The sequence below is a fragment of the Uranotaenia lowii genome, chromosome 3 (genome assembly GCF_029784155.1).
Source record: "Uranotaenia lowii strain MFRU-FL chromosome 3, ASM2978415v1, whole genome shotgun sequence".
Lineage (NCBI taxonomy): Eukaryota > Metazoa > Arthropoda > Insecta > Diptera > Culicidae > Uranotaenia > Uranotaenia lowii.
This window is the reverse complement of record NC_073693.1, coordinates 2,602,973-2,620,771: the sequence shown is the minus strand read 5'-3', so window position 1 is coordinate 2,620,771 and position 17,799 is coordinate 2,602,973. Positions and strand designations below refer to the sequence as shown.

The 17,799-nt window shown below is 35.3% G+C and overlaps 1 protein-coding gene across 7 annotated transcripts in view; it reads left to right on the top strand.

Moving 5' to 3' along the window:
- Positions 1-15,477, top strand: part of LOC129758451 (prominin-like protein) — a 152,220-nt gene extending 136,743 nt beyond the window's left edge. For 4 of the 7 annotated variants that reach the window (XM_055755948.1, XM_055755949.1, XM_055755946.1 and 1 more), the window contains one exon: positions 12,909-13,039. Coding sequence is in view for 3 of the 7 variants with exons in the window: in XM_055755953.1 (XP_055611928.1) it covers positions 12,909-13,023 (115 nt within the window). In the remaining 4 variants the exon portion in view is untranslated. Of the gene's footprint in view, positions 1-12,908 lie in introns of all 7 variants that reach the window. The other 3 variants (XM_055755953.1, XM_055755952.1, XM_055755950.1) reach the window with 1 other exon arrangement.
- Positions 15,478-17,799: the final 2,322 nt, after the last annotated feature.

The window sequence follows — 17,799 nt, the reverse complement described above, 5'->3', positions numbered from 1 at the left end:
ACATTTAAGCTTTGCTTCGATTTGTGGAATTTCTAATTTTCAGATGAATTAGAAAGAAAAACCATTAACATCTTGTTTACAGATTCTATACCCACGATTATAAAGTTCAATATATTTTAACAAAACTCGTTTCTGCGGTGTTGTGGTTCACGACGGTACCGTCAAACGGGGCATCATGCAACAGCGGGGTTGAATGCAACATTTATATAACACCACACAGATTCAATTTTTAATTTAATGTAATGAGATAAAGTTATTTTTTAATGATTACATAATGATGATGACAGTGTTTCTTGAATCTTATAATAGTTTTTTTAAGTTTTTGATTTTCATATAAAATTTGAAAAATCGAAAAATGAATGTACAATTTTTAACATTTTTCGATGCCGTAAAAAACTTTACCCAGTATGACGGATTGGCTTGATAATATTACCTACAAACTTTATACTGGTTTTCTCATCTTATACCAACATTGATCATGTGGAAATATTTTTCGAACAGTCACTCAATTTTTTAAAATAAATATTTTTATAATTCAGTTACCCGTCTGGGGTGAAATGCAACAAAATGCAAATCGGACCTAAATCTCATAAATCGCGTTTCCATATGCTGGGATATGATTGTCTTGCATTATGCGTTTGTTAACATTAAAATTTCATCCATTCCTAGATTTATTTTCATGATTTGAGTTAATAGAATATTTTAGAGTATTTTTTACCCCTAAATGTATGCAGAAGATTAACACTTTTTTCTTAAAAACATTTTTGTCAGAAAAAAATAAAAATTTAATTCGAACAAAACCAAAATTTACTGCAATTGGTGCTTTATGCGTTATGACATCACAAATGTATAAAAAACTATGAATTTTCAATTGTTTTCATTTGATTTTTCATAAATTACAGAGTTTGTTGCAAGTTACCCCTTTTTCTTAGTAGGGTGAAAATCGCATGTTTTTGTAAATTAAAAAATAACTGGTTAAACCAATAATTTTTCTAACTACGTCAATTTAGTGTCCCATCAACCTTAAAACTTTTGATGTACAAGAGGTACGATTATCTGTAACCTAACCTACCTAAGGGTCCAGCGCCGATTGACCGGCGCATAGGGCTGAGATAAAAGATCTCCACTGCTGGCGATCCGGAGCCAGCGTCTTCACTTGCTGCCAGCCGAGGTTCTCGTCAACTGTGCGGATTTCAGCGGCTAGACTTCGCCGCCACGAGCTTTTGGGCCTGCCTCTTCTTCGATGCCCATCTGGATTCCAGTCAAGCGCCTCTCTGCAAATCTCGTTTTCATCTCTTCGCAGCGTGTGCCCAATCCATCTCCACTTACGTTCCCGAATCTCGATTTCTAGCGCCTTTTGATGACACCGGCGATGAAGTTCAACGTTTGAGATCCAGTTGCCAGGCCACCAAGCGCGGATGATGTTCCGCAGGCAGCGATTCACAAAAACTTGCAGTTTTCGCGTCGTCACCGCATATGTGCACCAAGTTTCACACCCGTACAGCAATACGGATTTGACGTTTGAGTTGAAGATTCGGATCTCAGTTCGTAGAGAGATCTGGCGTGACCGCCAGATGTTTCGGAGACTCGCAAACGCAAATCGGGCTTTTCTGATCCGGGTCTCGATGTCCTTCTTGGTCCCACCATCAGGCGTAATCTGGCTACCAAGATACTGGAAGCACTCCACTGTCTCAACCTGTTGTCCAGCTACCACGAAATTGGAACGATTTTCTGTATTGACTTCCATCGACTTGGTCTTTCCGACATTGATTTTGAGACCTGCTGCCTTGGAGCTTTCGGTGAGGTCGTCGAGTTTGCTCTGCATGTCTTGTTGTGTTTGGGCGAGCAAAACAATATCGTCTGCCAGGTCAAGGTCGTTCAGTTGCTCCATGGTTGAAGGATTCCACGGCAATCCTCGGTTTGATCTACAGTCAATCGATCCAGTCAAGATCTCATCCATTACGATGAGAAAAAGCAGCGGTGACAAAATACATCCTTGTCTCACTCCAGCAGTTACCGGGATTGGTTCGGACAAGACACCGTCGTGCAAGACCTTACACGAAAATGCCTCGTACTGTGCTTCGATGAGATGGACTAGTTTCTCTGGGACCCCTCGTCGTCTAAGAGCAGCCCAGATGTTTTCGTGGTTCAGTCGGTCAAATGCTTTTTCGAAATCAACGAACACCAGCAGAAGAGAGTCCTGGAATTCGTTGATTTGTTCCAGTATTATTCGTAGCGTTGTGATGTGGTCCACACATGAAATTATCTGTAAGCATTAAGATTTTAGAAGCCATTGAAGTTGAAAATTGTTGCATGTTGCCCCAGTTGACGGTAATTAATGAACTCTTCCGTGACAAAGTTCCCACACGCCGCCCTCGTCCTTAGCCCACCCTGGTCGAACCACCATTTTAGGACACTGAGATTTTTCTCGAACCATCATAAGCCAGAAAAAAAACTTGCTTTCACAAGAGTAAGCAATGAGTACAGACGAAACAATCGGGTACTCTAGGCGATATAATTGACTCTTAAACAAGTCTGAGAGAAAATCTTACGAATTTGTGGAGCTTCGTTACCGAAAAAATTAAAGAATCAGGACTCCTTGCGAAAATGCACCTTAATAGTCAAAGAGCTGATTCTGCTTTTCACCAACGTGAGCTTTTCGCCGAACATTTCGTTGCGAGTGTTTATGTTGAATCTAACATCGGACCTGTGCAACTAGATAAAGTATTAGAAACTGACCCATCTGGAGCCGTTAACATCACGCTAACCTAAGGTTGCCAGAATTTTTTCCACTCCCATCCGGGCCTAGCAATTCCGGGTATTTTTTTCAAAAAAACCTGGCAAAATCCGGGCATGGATTTCAATTTTTCAAATCCAAGCAAAGAAAAAATGCAAAAAAAATCGAAATTAATATTTCATTAATGTAATTGCAGACATCAAAAAACTTTTTGGAACACTTAAATATTTAAAGGTTTATAAAAGAAAATCAGCGAAATTATTTGAAATAACCGTTGAAAATTTCCATACCGTTAATCGATTTTGCTGAAACTTACTCAAAAACTTTGCTTTTTTTGGTTTCTTCGTGAAATATGTGAAAAAATCCAGGCAATATCCGGACTTTTTTCACGATATCCGGGCAACCGGGCCGGACCGGACTTTATCGAAATTTTGCATCAAATATCCGGGCAAACCCGGATAAAACCGGGCAATCTGGCAAGCTTACGCTAACCGTTTATATCAAAAATGACTTCTACACTGCAATCAGCAAAATGAAATCCTCTGTATCATCAGGCCCGGACGGAATACCGACCCTCCCTAGTGCTAAAAAGAGGTACAAACAACTTATGCAGACAACTGATTTTTTTAATCAATCTATCTCTATCGACTGCCTGCTGCCCTGCCCTTTGGAAAAAATCTGCCATGTTTTCCGTATTCAAAAAAGGAAACAAACAGGATGTAACCTATTTCAGATGAGTAACCGCGTTATGCACAGCATCAAAATTCCTAGAAGTTCTTGTATCGAAGGACTTAACGTACAAAGCAAGGTCCTGCATATCAATTGACTAGCATGGATTTTTTCACGCAAGATGTATTAGCTATTGAAATGCGTTGAAAATATTTATCAAATCGACACACAATCCTTCGGGATGTGCCGACCAGACTAGAATAGGCTGGTTATAATCACAATAATGTGAGCATCATGTTCGTCCATTGAGTTCACCACAGATGTCGAAGTGTCGAAATGCAATCTCATTGACAATTCTAAATTTGCTTTATCTGAGGATAAGTAAACAGCACCTTCCCAAATATTCTGCGGCTTGCCGTCGATTTCCACCCACAGCTGTCCGAGTTCGGTGAAGCGAGTAACGACGCATTGGGAGGTTAGCCTATTTGACAAAGCTGTCAAAACCCCGTCACCGATTTTTTCCCGGCCGATATTGGGTCCCTGTCGTTGCGATAAACTGAGTATTCGTGTCCGAAGAGTTGTTGCGATGTGATGTCGTCATATAGCCAGGTTTCGGCCAGAATGATGACGTCCAATTCATCGTCTCCGATAGCTAACGAGAACTCCTCGATCTTAGTGCGGAGTCCTCGTACGTTCTGATAGTACAAGCTTATCGAACCAGATTGATTACAGCCAGTAGCTGTCAGTGCGGATTTCAACAAGGATGGGGTGACTGGAGCTGGAGCGTTCAGAACTTCAAATGTTTTAGAGTGAATGCTGGGTCGTTTGAGCGAGCTCGCACTCGACACTCGCGGCTGCAATTGAGGATTATTTAGGGAAGGTGCGCAATCTTTTTTTTCCGGGAATTTAACAACAAGGGTCATTTTTCCCAACGGTGCGGAATCTGAGACTTCGACTGCACATATACTTATTCTCACATTAGAATAGTCCGTTTTCTTCTTCGTCCACTTCAGTTGTCTCTGGAAGGTTGGACAGGAAGCACTCCATCCGGCGTGATTAATGGGCAAAATATTTCGTGTTTCAAGATTGTGGGTGTTTGAAAGTACGCAATTAATGCCCCTAAAAAAGGTTGACTGGCAGTCGAAGACGTCATGCCCTTCAATGCACTTGAGGCAACACTTTGGCTTTCTGCATGCGGATGAGATGTGACCGTATTCCGAGCATTGGAAACAGCGTCGAACATTCACAAGCTCTGCGACTTGGTGTACCGGAACCATGGCTGAAAAATTCACAGCAATCCGTGCAAAAGAATTTGATAGAACTATTCTCACTGAGTGCAAGTAGACCGGCAGATGTGAGGCCGGAGCAGTTGTGATGCACAAATTTACCGCAACCCCAAAAAAGGCGATGCGTTCTTTTTCAGATGCCTTTTTGTTGCACGAATAACAAGTTATCGAGGACGCCGCTTCAGAGGCTCAAGCCTCTGATGGTGGTTGAACTCAGAATTCAGCGATTGAAAAAAGTATCTGGCACTGGATGTTCGGAGTCATTTCCATATGTTGCCGATAGTTTTCACATTAATCGTCACTTTCGTACAAAAACTTACCGTAACGACGACGTAGGAATACTGCGAGGAATTATAAAAAATAATATCCGACGGAAATTAACTTGCTTTTAAAAGGCAGTGTTGCCATCATCAAAAATATATACTAGACCAAATTTGTCATATTTTTTCCCGCAAGTATCTGGGCCGGGAGTGTTTGGGCTATTTCATAGAAAAACCTGGCAAAAATTCAAGTATTGGATGTGAACCTTTTCACTCCAAAATTTCTTGCAAATTGAGGCAAAGCTCAGAAACTATTCAATGAAAATCAAGAAAAAAAAACACCTGAAAATATATATTTTTTTCGAAACAGATCTGCAGATTGTAATTTTTTTTTAAACTCACACACACATATAGGATCTCAGTGAAACTTCATGTTTCTTTGGAGAGATCTTATTCAAACTTAACATTGAGGCGTATCTACATCTTTCAAGGACATGATGGCTAGCATCTTACGCATGCTAAAACCACAAGTCCACAGAAAGAGTACTATATAAGCCTTGACCGAGATTCGATCTCATGGCCTCTGGCTTAGAAGACTTGAACGCTATCCCCTAGGCCAGTGGTCGGCAACTTTTTGAGTCGGAAGAGCCATAAGCTTAAAATTTTCAAAATTTCAGAGTTTGAAAGAGCCACATTAAAGATTTATTAATTTTGTTTTTAATAAAAAAAAATTAATGAATGATCAATGGACATTAGTTTTACGAAGATAACTCTAAACCCATTAGTTTTTTTTCTTGCATTGGATGGATTCTCTTGGATTTTTCTTTTAAATTAATGTGTTTCTGATTGCCATTAATAACATGGATTTTCTTCTGGATCGTCAACTATTCTAACATGGTTTGATTTTATATCAATTAAAATACGTTGGCAAATATCGAGTATGGAAAATTTTAAATCTATATAAAGCTAAAATGAATATTTTGCATGGTTTTGAAGAGAAAAAATTGAATATATTTACATAAGCAGAATATTCATAATTTGTTCGGCAATGAGAAGCTATCAAAATAACAATGGAAAGGAAAATAAATTTTCTTAGAATTATAAAGCTTTTTTATGACATTTCCTTGATGTCTTTTCCTAGATCCTTTTCAAAACCCAGATCCTTTTCAAAACCCAGAAGTACGAGATAAAATTCAACTAAAATTTATGTAGCCAAAAACTTAACTCTTCAAAAATTATGCTCCTGACAATCAGTAGAATTTCATAAATTCTTGACATCAGACAGTCTTCAGAATTTTATGTATCTGGAAAATTTAAAAATCTCATTTTATGTCACATGCGATTTGTCAGTCCAATTGAATGAAAAATGAAATTCAATACATTGTACATTATTCCTCAGTGCTTGCTGACCTGTATTAATCTGTAATAATATGATTATGTAGCTTTCATAAAAAAAATCGTGACAAAAAATAAGAAACAGTACATCTTAACTAATAAAATCAGTCAAGGATACTTTTAAAAAAGTTTCAAAACAAAAATTAATTAAAATATATCAATGGTGATAAACCCTTAATCGAAAGTGGAAAAAAAAATATGTCCGTTACTGAAACTTCGTTCGAAATTTATGAGCTTTGGTAAATATTGGCTGCAAGCAGCATACTTGAAATGTGTTCAAAGACTCAGAAGACACATTCCACCGTTACGTGAAATCGCTTTTCCGGACTTTTCGGAACTGTTATCTTTCTAGAAGTTAACCAATTTACTTGAAAGTAGAATTCACGTCACGAAATTTCAAATCAATCTGAAAAATTCTTAAGAGTGTTCAAATTTAATGTACTTTCTCAAAATTGATGTTTTGTTATTCCGACTTGTAGAGTCATAAATTTTCAGTTATTTTCCTAACTTTTTCCTTATTTCTACTGGCCCTTGAATAGCAACATATTAAGGAATCATACGTTAAAGTAACGGTTTCTCACAGTTATTATTTATTCACCATTTCACAAAAAAAAAAATTTTTTTTGTGTTTTATTTTAATTTTTTTGGAATTTTAGTTAAAAATGAGTTAAGTTAAGAATTAGTTGAAAAATAGACAATTTTTTTTTCGATTTTAAAAAATCCGACCATCTGGAGGGCCAAAACAGCTTTCAGAGCATATTTCCCTTAAACAATTTTACAAAAAATAAATTGTGACGTGAATTCACTCATTCGCGCTGTTGTAACTCAGCTGGATTCCAACCGATTTCTATAAAATTTAGTGTTTCAGAATCCTCTCATAATTTTCACAGAAAATCTTATTTTTTTATTGTTTTACAATGTTAAAGTATTCTCGTAAAATCAAAAAATGTCCGTGTTTTGTGACGTGAATTCACTCATTTGCGACTGTTTTTGTTCGCTTTTTAAAACAACCACAATGGATATAAAAAAATATGAAAAAAATGAAGCAGTATTTATTGGCTTCAAAACGTATCAAGAAAATTTCAAAAAAAATCTAACCATATATTTTAATTGATTATTTTGTGAAAGTTGTTAACATTTACACATTTTCCAACAAAAAAAAAAGATTTTCAAAATTATGTGAAACATGTAAAAAAATTTTTGTTCTCTTTTTTCATTGGTTTTGTGTGATTTGAATAATCAAAATTATTGACAAGTTTGAGATTTTTTGATACGCTAAAGTATAAAAATCACTTGTGAGCGGTACAAGCGCGTGGAATGTGTCAGAGGTGCTTTTATTTAAAACAATCAATTAATTTTAAAAAAAATAACTGCTTCAGCTGAAGGTCAATGTAGTTACTGATTCTGCCTGTGAATAAGATTTCAAATTGAAATTTTCATTCATTCTCAATGCTGATTCGAGTTTGATGAGTCAATTCTTAGTTTTGAAATTTTATATTTGAATTTCATGTTCCTTCATTCCTTTTTAATCCGTTAGTTATTGAGTAGGCTTTCAAATTTTTACTGTTTGGGTTCCTAAGTTTTAAGCTCAAAAAACGGTTAATATCCGGGCCAATCTAGCCAAAATGTACATACTTTTCATCAAAAGAGGCAAGCGAAAACCTAAAAAAAACACACGAAGAATGATTTTTACCAAGGCACATCAGCGGCGTTCAAATCTAATCTCACAATTTCGAAAAATGCTCTCGAATTTATTTCGCTAAAACAAGCTGAAAATTGGAAATTTCGTAAAAATTGTGAATAATCTGGAAAAAACCGGGCCTTTTTCCTCGATATCCGGGCAACCGGACCGGACCTGGAATCTCCCAATTTTGCTTTGAAAATCTTTACAAGCCCGGATAAAACCCGCAATCTGAAATGCTGAATAAATGATATAGGATTGAGGTGGTTTTTCGAATATTTGTATGTTGTTTTGCGTCAAAGTTGTAAATATTTTTCGAAATGGTTAATTAATCCTAATACGATTTTAAAAATTTCAACTGATCAATAATCATAGATGGCAAAAAAGTGATTGCTGACGCTTAAAGTATAAAATTTAATAAAATTCTTTGCATTTAGGCGTTTAATGAATTATTGTTATCAAGTTATTTCGTGAGACGGTATACTAAATCTGGATCTTCTATGCTGATGTGAAAAGCAAACAACTATAAAAATAGGCTTCACAAAATGCCAATAGGTCAAAAGACTCAATTATCGTTATTTTTACAAAAGTATATTCATTTTAGCGCAGTGAACTAAAGAGCCGCAGGTTAACATCAAAAAAGCCGCATGCGGCTCGCGAGCCGCTGGTTGCCGACCCAAGCCCTAGGCCACGGTCGGTGGCTGAAATTGTATTTTAAATATTCAAAAAATCATGTCAAGTTTATTTTGACAAAACTTGCTTAAAGTTGTTTTTTTTTAAGCAAAAACTAATTGAGTTTTTGGTTTGTTTTTACAAATCAAGTTTATAAATCCGGGAAAAATATAACCGGACCTATTTTAATTTTGTTTTGAAAATCCGGGCAAGTTCGGGTAAAACCGGGCAATACGGCAACTTTAATTTAAACGTTATTTCACACGTTTCAATAAAAAACCGTTAGTTAAGGTAAAAGCATGTACCTACATTTCATTTTCTTTTAATTGCAAACACTTAAGCTTATTGAATACCTTCGATTAATTGACAGTTAACAGTTAACCGTTTTGAACGATCAAAAGAAAATTACTAATAATGACGCTCTCTGGAGCCACTATTATAAACGTTAGGGCTTAAAGTCCAATTTCTTCACATTCACCTGAGATCGTGCTTGTTAAATTGCTGAACCCCAGCAAACATTTTTGTAGGTATATTTCTCAACAAACTTTGCTATACGTTTCATATAGGGGAGAGTGGGGATACTTGATCCCCTTTTCTTATTTTCACCATATCTTTTTGGAAATATTTAGCAGCTCACCGTCTTAGAAATTTTCTGACAGCTTGTAACTTCAAGTTTCTATGCTCCAAAAATTAGAACGATACTTAAACCCGTTGATGAACTAGAAGCATTTTCGTGGGAGTAAAAAAATTGCGATTTTTCTGAAGTTAGGGGAGATTTGATCCCCTATTGAAGGAGACTTGATCTTTTATTCAGGAAGCCCTAATCCTTGTATAAAAATCAAACAAAACCCAAAGATAGAATGTTAATTTACTATTTTGGTCATGTTTGTTCCCATTTCACAATTTATAGCAGACATAAGAAGAAAATTCTATAACTTTGTCTCAACGCTAATAACATTGCATACTTAAAGGCGCAATTTTTTATAATTAAGAGAAAATTGATTATTTTTGGTCTTTTCTTCAGACAATTGTTTGATAAATATTAGTTTTTGGATAAATATTAGTAATTTCGTGATCAGCAATCATAACGATCAATTCAGAGGAAGAATATGCCGTTTGGAAGGGGGATCAATTGTACCCAACTCTAGGGGATCAATTATACCCATAATCAACATTTTAGAAAACTTTTTCTGAAAAAAGTTGAGAGTTTTCCATTGCTTTGAAAATATGGCATTATGAAGTTCATTCTACGCTCGAACGATTGATACATTGGAACAAATATTTTTTTCATAATTTTCCCATGTAAGGAACATTTTAAAGTGATGAAAAAAGATCTTCAAGTTACATTTCGTGAAATTTTTCAAACATAGTTCAATTACTCAAACAATTATTTTGTTAAATTTTTTTAAATTACAATCGTTGCTATTTTGCTCATTTTGGCACATTTTTCTAGAACATTTGATCTTTGTAAGACATTCCAGTTTCGAGATATAGCTAAGGAATCAAGTATCCCCAGGGATCAAGTATCCTCATTCTCCCCTACATTATAAAATCATCTTATATAACTCGAAAAAACAGCATTTACGTACTAAAGTGGAGGCAATATACATACATATTTTTTACTTCTGGCTTATGCGATAAGTGTTGTAAAAATTGAACGATATACAACACCTTTTACCGTACATCCTGACAGTATGCGAGAGAGCGCAAGTTCTGCTCTCAATGCATGCAAACCGTTGCCAGCGACAATATTTGCTGCTTCTCTCATTGGACAGTTTAACCAAATGGACCCTCTGATTTTTAGAAATCTGGTTGCACTGCTAATCGCAGAGAGAACAACAAGGTTGTTTTCTCACTTGAATCCCGCACGCGGGAGATAAATATGCAAACATGGCGCAATTTTGTCATATCCGAGTCGGTAGACTTTAACCAACCATTTTTACGATCATTTACTTGGTTTGGTAGGAATTACGATTCGCATTAACATTGTTAACGAGTTGAACTGACATTTCTAATGCGATGTTATGTTTGCTGGGACGTATTCAGTGGCTTCATTATGATAACGCAAATGAAAAAAAAAAATGGAAGAAAACACCTTTTCTGCCAGCTTTAATTACTCTCTGGAGCCACGTTTTTCGCACTTCATCGTTGACAATTGAAAAATACTTTTTAACGTTTCTATTTTTTTTTCTAAATTTTAGCAATCAAACAACGCGAGCACCGAAACTTTGCTTAGCCGCATGGAATGTTCCGCTTTTTCGTGGTGGGAGAAAACCAATGATACGAAAACAATTCTGTATATGAGAATACACGCCACCTAGTTTCTAATCGATAATGGCTCCTACCCAACATGCATTGCTGGACCAGGAGTGCCATTTGAAAAGATGAGAAAAAAATCAAATTAAATTATTGAGCTTTGAAATCGTCATATCGATTGACGCATCTTAGAGGTTCAAGTTGTTCTTTGAATCAGCAAAATATACAGCTTGGAGAATTGGAGTTCAGTGAAACAGTGAAGTTGTAGGATTTTCTGAAGAAAAAAGACACTTTTTCCGTACTAATTTCAACATACAAACTTTGAATTTTTGCTACAGCCCACTTCAAATCCTAGAGCTACCAAAATTTGCAAAGTTGCCCATAAGCATAAGCAGATTCTTACCAGTCTAATGGACAGTTAATTCTGGATGTCAAGATACTTGCGAATTTCCTTTAACATCAAACGTCCAACGGGCCAAAAATAAGTTACTGTGTAAATTAGTAACGTCGCGTTTTTGAGATATCTATGATGCAAGATAAAAAGAAAAAAAAATTGTACAGTTTCCTTCAAAATCCATCATTATCAAATTGATAGCTGACAAAACCTTTGATTATTCAAAGAATTATTGTGTGTGAGTGGTAGAAAAGTATGTAAGCACTGTCAAAAATGTCCACAAAGTTCAAATTAAGCATTGTAGTAAAGCACATAATCGCTGAAATGTCCAAAAAAAAAATTTCAACGATAAGCTGAAAGTGTTGCCTAGTATTGAGCCATTCAAACCTCACCTCAAACAACAATTTTTTGCTAGTTCCAGAGCACGTAATCTGTATAACCGGTACCGAGGCAATGGGACAGATGATGGAAAAAGATGATTACTAGAAAAAAAAAGATTTTTTTATTAGTTTTTTTATCTTTTGAAATCAATTTGAAATAAATTTAAAAAAAAATCAAACCTTTGCATTTTGTGTCGCTACCAGTCTAGTGTGCATCAATTTTACCATGCAACATCTCTTCTATTAGTCTACAATTTTCGAGAAATCCAACGGTATATAAATTATATTGTAATAATTTTCGAGTTTTTGATTAGGTCGTGTACATTTTTTCATGTTAAAAGTAGTAGTTTGAGAAATAAAATGGTTCTACATAAAGTTTCGACCTTTTGGGACTTCGCTCTATCATCTCAGCTTCTCCCAATGCCGTTTGTCGAGATCTTGACTGTTATTCTCGGTGAATTATTAAAGCAAGAAATAGGCCGTGCCCTTTTCTACGGGTTTGTTTTATCAGATATTTCAATATCGTTTATGAGTAATGTCAATATTCTTTGAAAGATTAACTTTTTTGTGTAAGGTATGATTAGATTTCCTGCTGGCAATATTTTGCATGACTTTTACAGCGTGTGGCTGTAAAGGACGAAAACTATATGTAAAATTTATTGAAAAATTGGAAACTATTTTGATTAACGTTAACGTTTTTTGGTGAATATGTTTCAATAAGTTCATTTTAAACCAGTCATTTGTGTATGTAAAAAAACTAAGAACTGCTCTCTAATTCTCTATTTGTTTTAGCCATATAAAAAATTACGGTCAATCTAAAACTCCAACCCGTTTCTAACGGCTTATGAGGCCAAGTTTGAGCTTTTGATATTGAAAGAAGTAAAATTTACGGCAATACCAAAATGTCTAGACCTTTCCAAATAATCTTTTATTGTGCTAGAATCAGTTTGACTAAATATTAGGAAAAACTCTAAATAGTTTTACAATTTGTATAGGTCTGTTGTATCCGACATAATTCCGGAATCTCTGGATTCGATCTAATTGTGACTTTTTGTGTGTTTGTATATTTGTGACGTGTTTCCAAAATTGTTCACCCTTACTCAATGCCAATTGTTTTCTCTCTACCATCGATCAACTAGAAAGTACACTAATGATAAATTTTTTAAACCTCTCCACAGGAACTGGGACGGTGCTCCGCCACGCTATCAAAATCCTCCCATGGCCCCGCCATCGACCGAGTACGAGCGTCCCCCGCCCTACTACTATCCGGGAGCTCCCAGCGAGCCCGAGTAAGCAGCTAGCTAAAGGAGGAATACGAACTCGAAAATACTCGAATGGAATTTTGATGGAAATTTGCTGGAATGGTTGGAGCTCTTGGAAGAAGCAGAGGGCTAAGGATGTGAATACAAAGAAAAACACACACAGAAAAATCACCAAAATGGCATTTGCGAATAACACATATAAGAAATAGTTTATAGTTAGGGGTCGCCTCGTTGCGGCCGTTCGTTATGTGTAATTCTCTTGTCGGACGAATTCTTTATGATAGATCTTTTTTTTTCTTCCCCTAAATCTACAGATACTGTATGATAGGTAAATGAATTTTTTTCCCAGGTTAATCTATAATCTTTGCTAGATATCTCCGTGTACTGAGGAAGCTAAAACACCGTTGCTGGTCGCCGAGTGAGAAGAATTGGTAGTTTTGTTTTAGTTACTTTTTTTTATGTAAGACTACTCATTTCAATAATAATGATGAATCGATGCAAACCGTGTATTCCATTCCACAAAAACTAAATCTATTGAAAATTGTGAGCGATTGCTCAACATAACGGTAGTCTATAAAAATTATAGCTGAATCGGCAGAGTTCATAGGAAAAACGCTCAGTAGGCTGTTACTTTTGAGTATCTCTATAACAAAAATCACAATGAGGTATGACGAACTTTTTGTCATATCGGCATACTTGGATGATTCATTTGAGCAAGATTGACTTTACTAGGAAAAAACAAAGACCACATAAAAATTCTTACAAACCATTAATGGGACTAAATATGTTTAATCAGTTGAAAACTGCCATTTTTAACCGGAGGATGCATCGATAAGCGTTTTCTGGTTTCACCATCTGCCATCGATATAAACCAACCAGTATCTTCCCAATTCTCTTTTTTGGGTTCATATATGAAAGACAGATTCGATGAAGCCTGATATACATATTGTCTTTTCTATTTTATAAACATTGTCGATAAATGTGATTTAAATTGATTCATCCATACTCGTTTTTTCGAAGCATTGCCGTTTGAGAATTTTTTCCTATTCTACTAATCACTTCTTTTCAAGGAGCGGAAAGTAAAAGAAAACTTCTCAAACCGGTTCAAATTACAGTTTAATGTTCGAACGTATAGATCCGTTTATTCTATCTACTATGTATAATGAAATTTAGATCTATCATTGATTGAAGCACTAATCAAAAATCGTTTTTTATAACAAAGAAAACCCTAGATAAAAAACGCTCACAACCAACTATATATGGAATACATTTATAGATGAAAAGGCTGATTAAATCATAGAAAAGAACTAACAAACAAGTAGGAACCGATTAAGGTGGAAATTTAGCCTCTTGAAATGAAAAAGCCCATTTTATTGTAGCAGCAGCGAATATAAGTTTGAATCAACTTTTCATTCCTGCATCAACGTAGAAGTTCTTTAAAAATTTGCTAGTGATATTTTCCTCTATTATTTTTTTTTTTAATTTTCTCCATAGTATCAATGCGATTTAGAAGCTAATGGAAGAATCTCTCTCTTGGTTGTTTATGTTTTTTTTTTGTTTCCCTATCTTTTTTAAATTTTTATTTCATAGTTTAAATATTCCAAAACGATAAAAGTTAACTAAAGTGCAACCATTTTGTGGGACAGAAGTGTGAATCGAAACGATCGAAATTTTCAAATCAAGCACACCCATGTTAATAACATTGTACAGAGCGGTAAATCTACAGAAGTGTCATCTGCTATATAGGAAGCGAAAATAAAAACCCAGTTTTCGAGGCTCCGCTCTTTGATCGAAGCGAACGGAGAGCAATTCCTTGCATTTAGATTTTAACAAAAAAAAAAAAAAACACCCACACATACACATTTAGAGCGATATGCTAGTATAGACGAACAGAATCGTTCAAAACAAAATATATGGAACAGAAAAAAATCGAACGATTCGGTAGGAAAACATACAAGTAGTAGGAACACTTTATATTTTCTACTGAATAATCGGAATTACTCAACTCAACACAATGCTGAAAACTAAGCGATAGTAGTAAAACCAGATACATTGATAAAAGACTTTAACTTTAATTGTAAACTCTATATTAATGTGACGAGATAAGTAAATCAACCCAATTTTTAAAGTGTATAAATACAGACGACAACTCTAGGTGTTTCAATTGAAAAGTAACCGAAATTTAGGTTTTCGCTCTGCATATATTATTGAACCCGCAACAGAATCCATTCGCATCCTTATACAGAAAAACAAATTTGCAATTTGCAAAAAAAATGTAAGAAAATTCATTGTTTGAAGGCATTTGATTAGAACGTATCTTTTCTGAGTACGGATAGGCGTTTTCCGCACATCATCCCGGAGAAGTAGATACATTACATCGTACATTTTGCATTTCTGATCTACCTACGAAAGGATACAATACAAAACAATTATCTGTGACGAATCATTTTAAAAGTACCAATAAAACAAAAATCAGATACTGAAACAGTTGTTTTGGGGATGAGTTATTTGTCCGAAATTTCCTGGTTGTTACATTTTTTGTTAGATTTTATATTCTTGAGAGTGTTCCACGCATCTGAATATTTTCTCTTGAAAATTTGTGTTTAAAAATCTGCGGAACTGCCGCTGAGACGACAAAGAGAGTTGCCGGTAGTTTCAAGCGAAACCCTAACCTCTCTCTCCGATATGCTGCAAATAAGCTGGGTGTATCGTCTACAACCGTGCATCGAGCCAAAAAACGAGCCGGACTATCGACTTACAAGAAGGAAGTGACTCAAAATCGGGATGGTGAACAAAATACGACGGCCAAAGCGCGATTTCGGAGGCTGTACACGGCGATGCTGACGAAGTTTAACTGCGTGGTAATGGACGACGAAACCTACGTCAAAGCCGACTTCTAGCAGCTTCCGGGACAGGAGTTTTATACGGCAAAATGAAGGGGAAAGGTAGCAGATATTTTCAAGCACATGAAACTGTCAAAGTTCGCGAAGAAATATCTGGTTTGGCAAGCCATCTGTACCTGTGGCTTGAAAAGCAGCATTTTCATAGCTTCCGGGACTGTCAACCAAGAAATTTACGTGAAAGAGTGTTTGAATAAACGTCTGCTGCCTTTCCTAAGAAACACGGTTGTTCCGTACTGTTTTGGCCGGATTTGTCTGTAGGTGTCTGTACAAAATCTGATGGCAGGGGTTAAGCGTAAGGCCCGCCAATTCGGATTTGGAAAAGTGGAAGCCTTACTGAATTTTTTTTTCTGAATTTTATACAAATTAAACTTGAAAAAGAAATGGAATTTGATTTTTTAAATAAACGATTTCACCGATTTACACGCGTTTTTCATTGACCAAATTTTGACCGTATCACCCTTTAATAATATCTTTTTGTTTAACAACACTTGGCCTACTGTGATCACATTTAACTCTACAAAAAGATTTGTAAAATATTATCTTTTGAAAAACTTTTCGATTGACACCATTAGAGATGTACCGAATAGTGGTATTCGGCGAACGGCCGAATACCGAATATTGACCTTTTCAACTATTCGGCCAAAAGAATATTCGACCGAATATTTGGTCGAATACTCTGTAGAGTTTTTAATAGAAATAAAAAAGCGACAATTCCTTTTTCTTCTACTTCTTTCATCTTAATACTCCTTATGTCTTTGAATCGATTATTCTCTAGAACTAGATGTATAAAACATCAGATCTTCTTCAGGTAGAGATCTCTTTGATTTTCAAAATGTCACCAATAGTAAGAAGGACATCAGATAAATTGTCGCTTCTATGACGTTTATCACCAAAGAGATTGGGTTCCAGTGAAATCTGGGACAAAACCTGTCCAAACAGGTGCCGAGCTATTTGAAATTGCTTATTTTATATTAAATCAGATGAATGTCGAACTTTAGCTAGATTTCTTAAAAATAGTTGCCAGGAAAAACGATGTTCTTTAACTTTGAGAACACCATATTTTCTACCAAACGAATTCACATGGCCGGTTCTGGAATTTTTTTGAAAATTTTGTAAAAAAGAGCATATCTCAACAGAATCTAGGCACTTTTCTCTAACATACAAGAGGGTAATTTTGGATAAAGTGAAGTAATTAAAATATAATGTTTTCATCGAATGACAGCATCAGTGTTAAAATCGTATGGAAGGGTTTCAGAATAATTGATATTTATATTTAAATTAACTCTAATGAACTAAACTAACTAACGTATAATCAAAAAATATTCAAAAAGATATTTAAGTATTTATTTGATTTAGCAAATAATCTGAATAAACCCGAGTAAAATCCGTAAAATTTCAAATAATATCTGGCCATCCCGATCAGATTTGACTTTTCTCGAATTCTTTATTGGATTTGTTGACAAGCCTGGATATATGAAAAAAAAAAATTAGAAATAAACAATTATCAAAGTATAAAGCTATTTGCAGTGAAATAAATACGAATACACCAAAGTTCTTTTACTGAAACCATAAGCACAGAGAACAGACGTACAAGCTAGCCCACGAAACTTGTGTAAAATTTCCAGCGGCATTAGTTTAATTATGAGTTTATATATACGGTTACGCCTTTTCGAAAACTGTACACTTGAAAATTTGATTTGTAACTTTTGAACGGCGCAATAGGTGCCACTGTTTAAAGTCAATTTTCAACATATTTTTTGGATATCTGCATTTGAAATTTTACACACTTTTTTGAAGATTTTTTGTTCGAGCTTGTACGTCTGTTCTCTGTGCCATAAGTTTTTGATGATTTTGTAGCATTTTCAATATTACTTATGGATATGTAAATTAAAAATTATCCAATA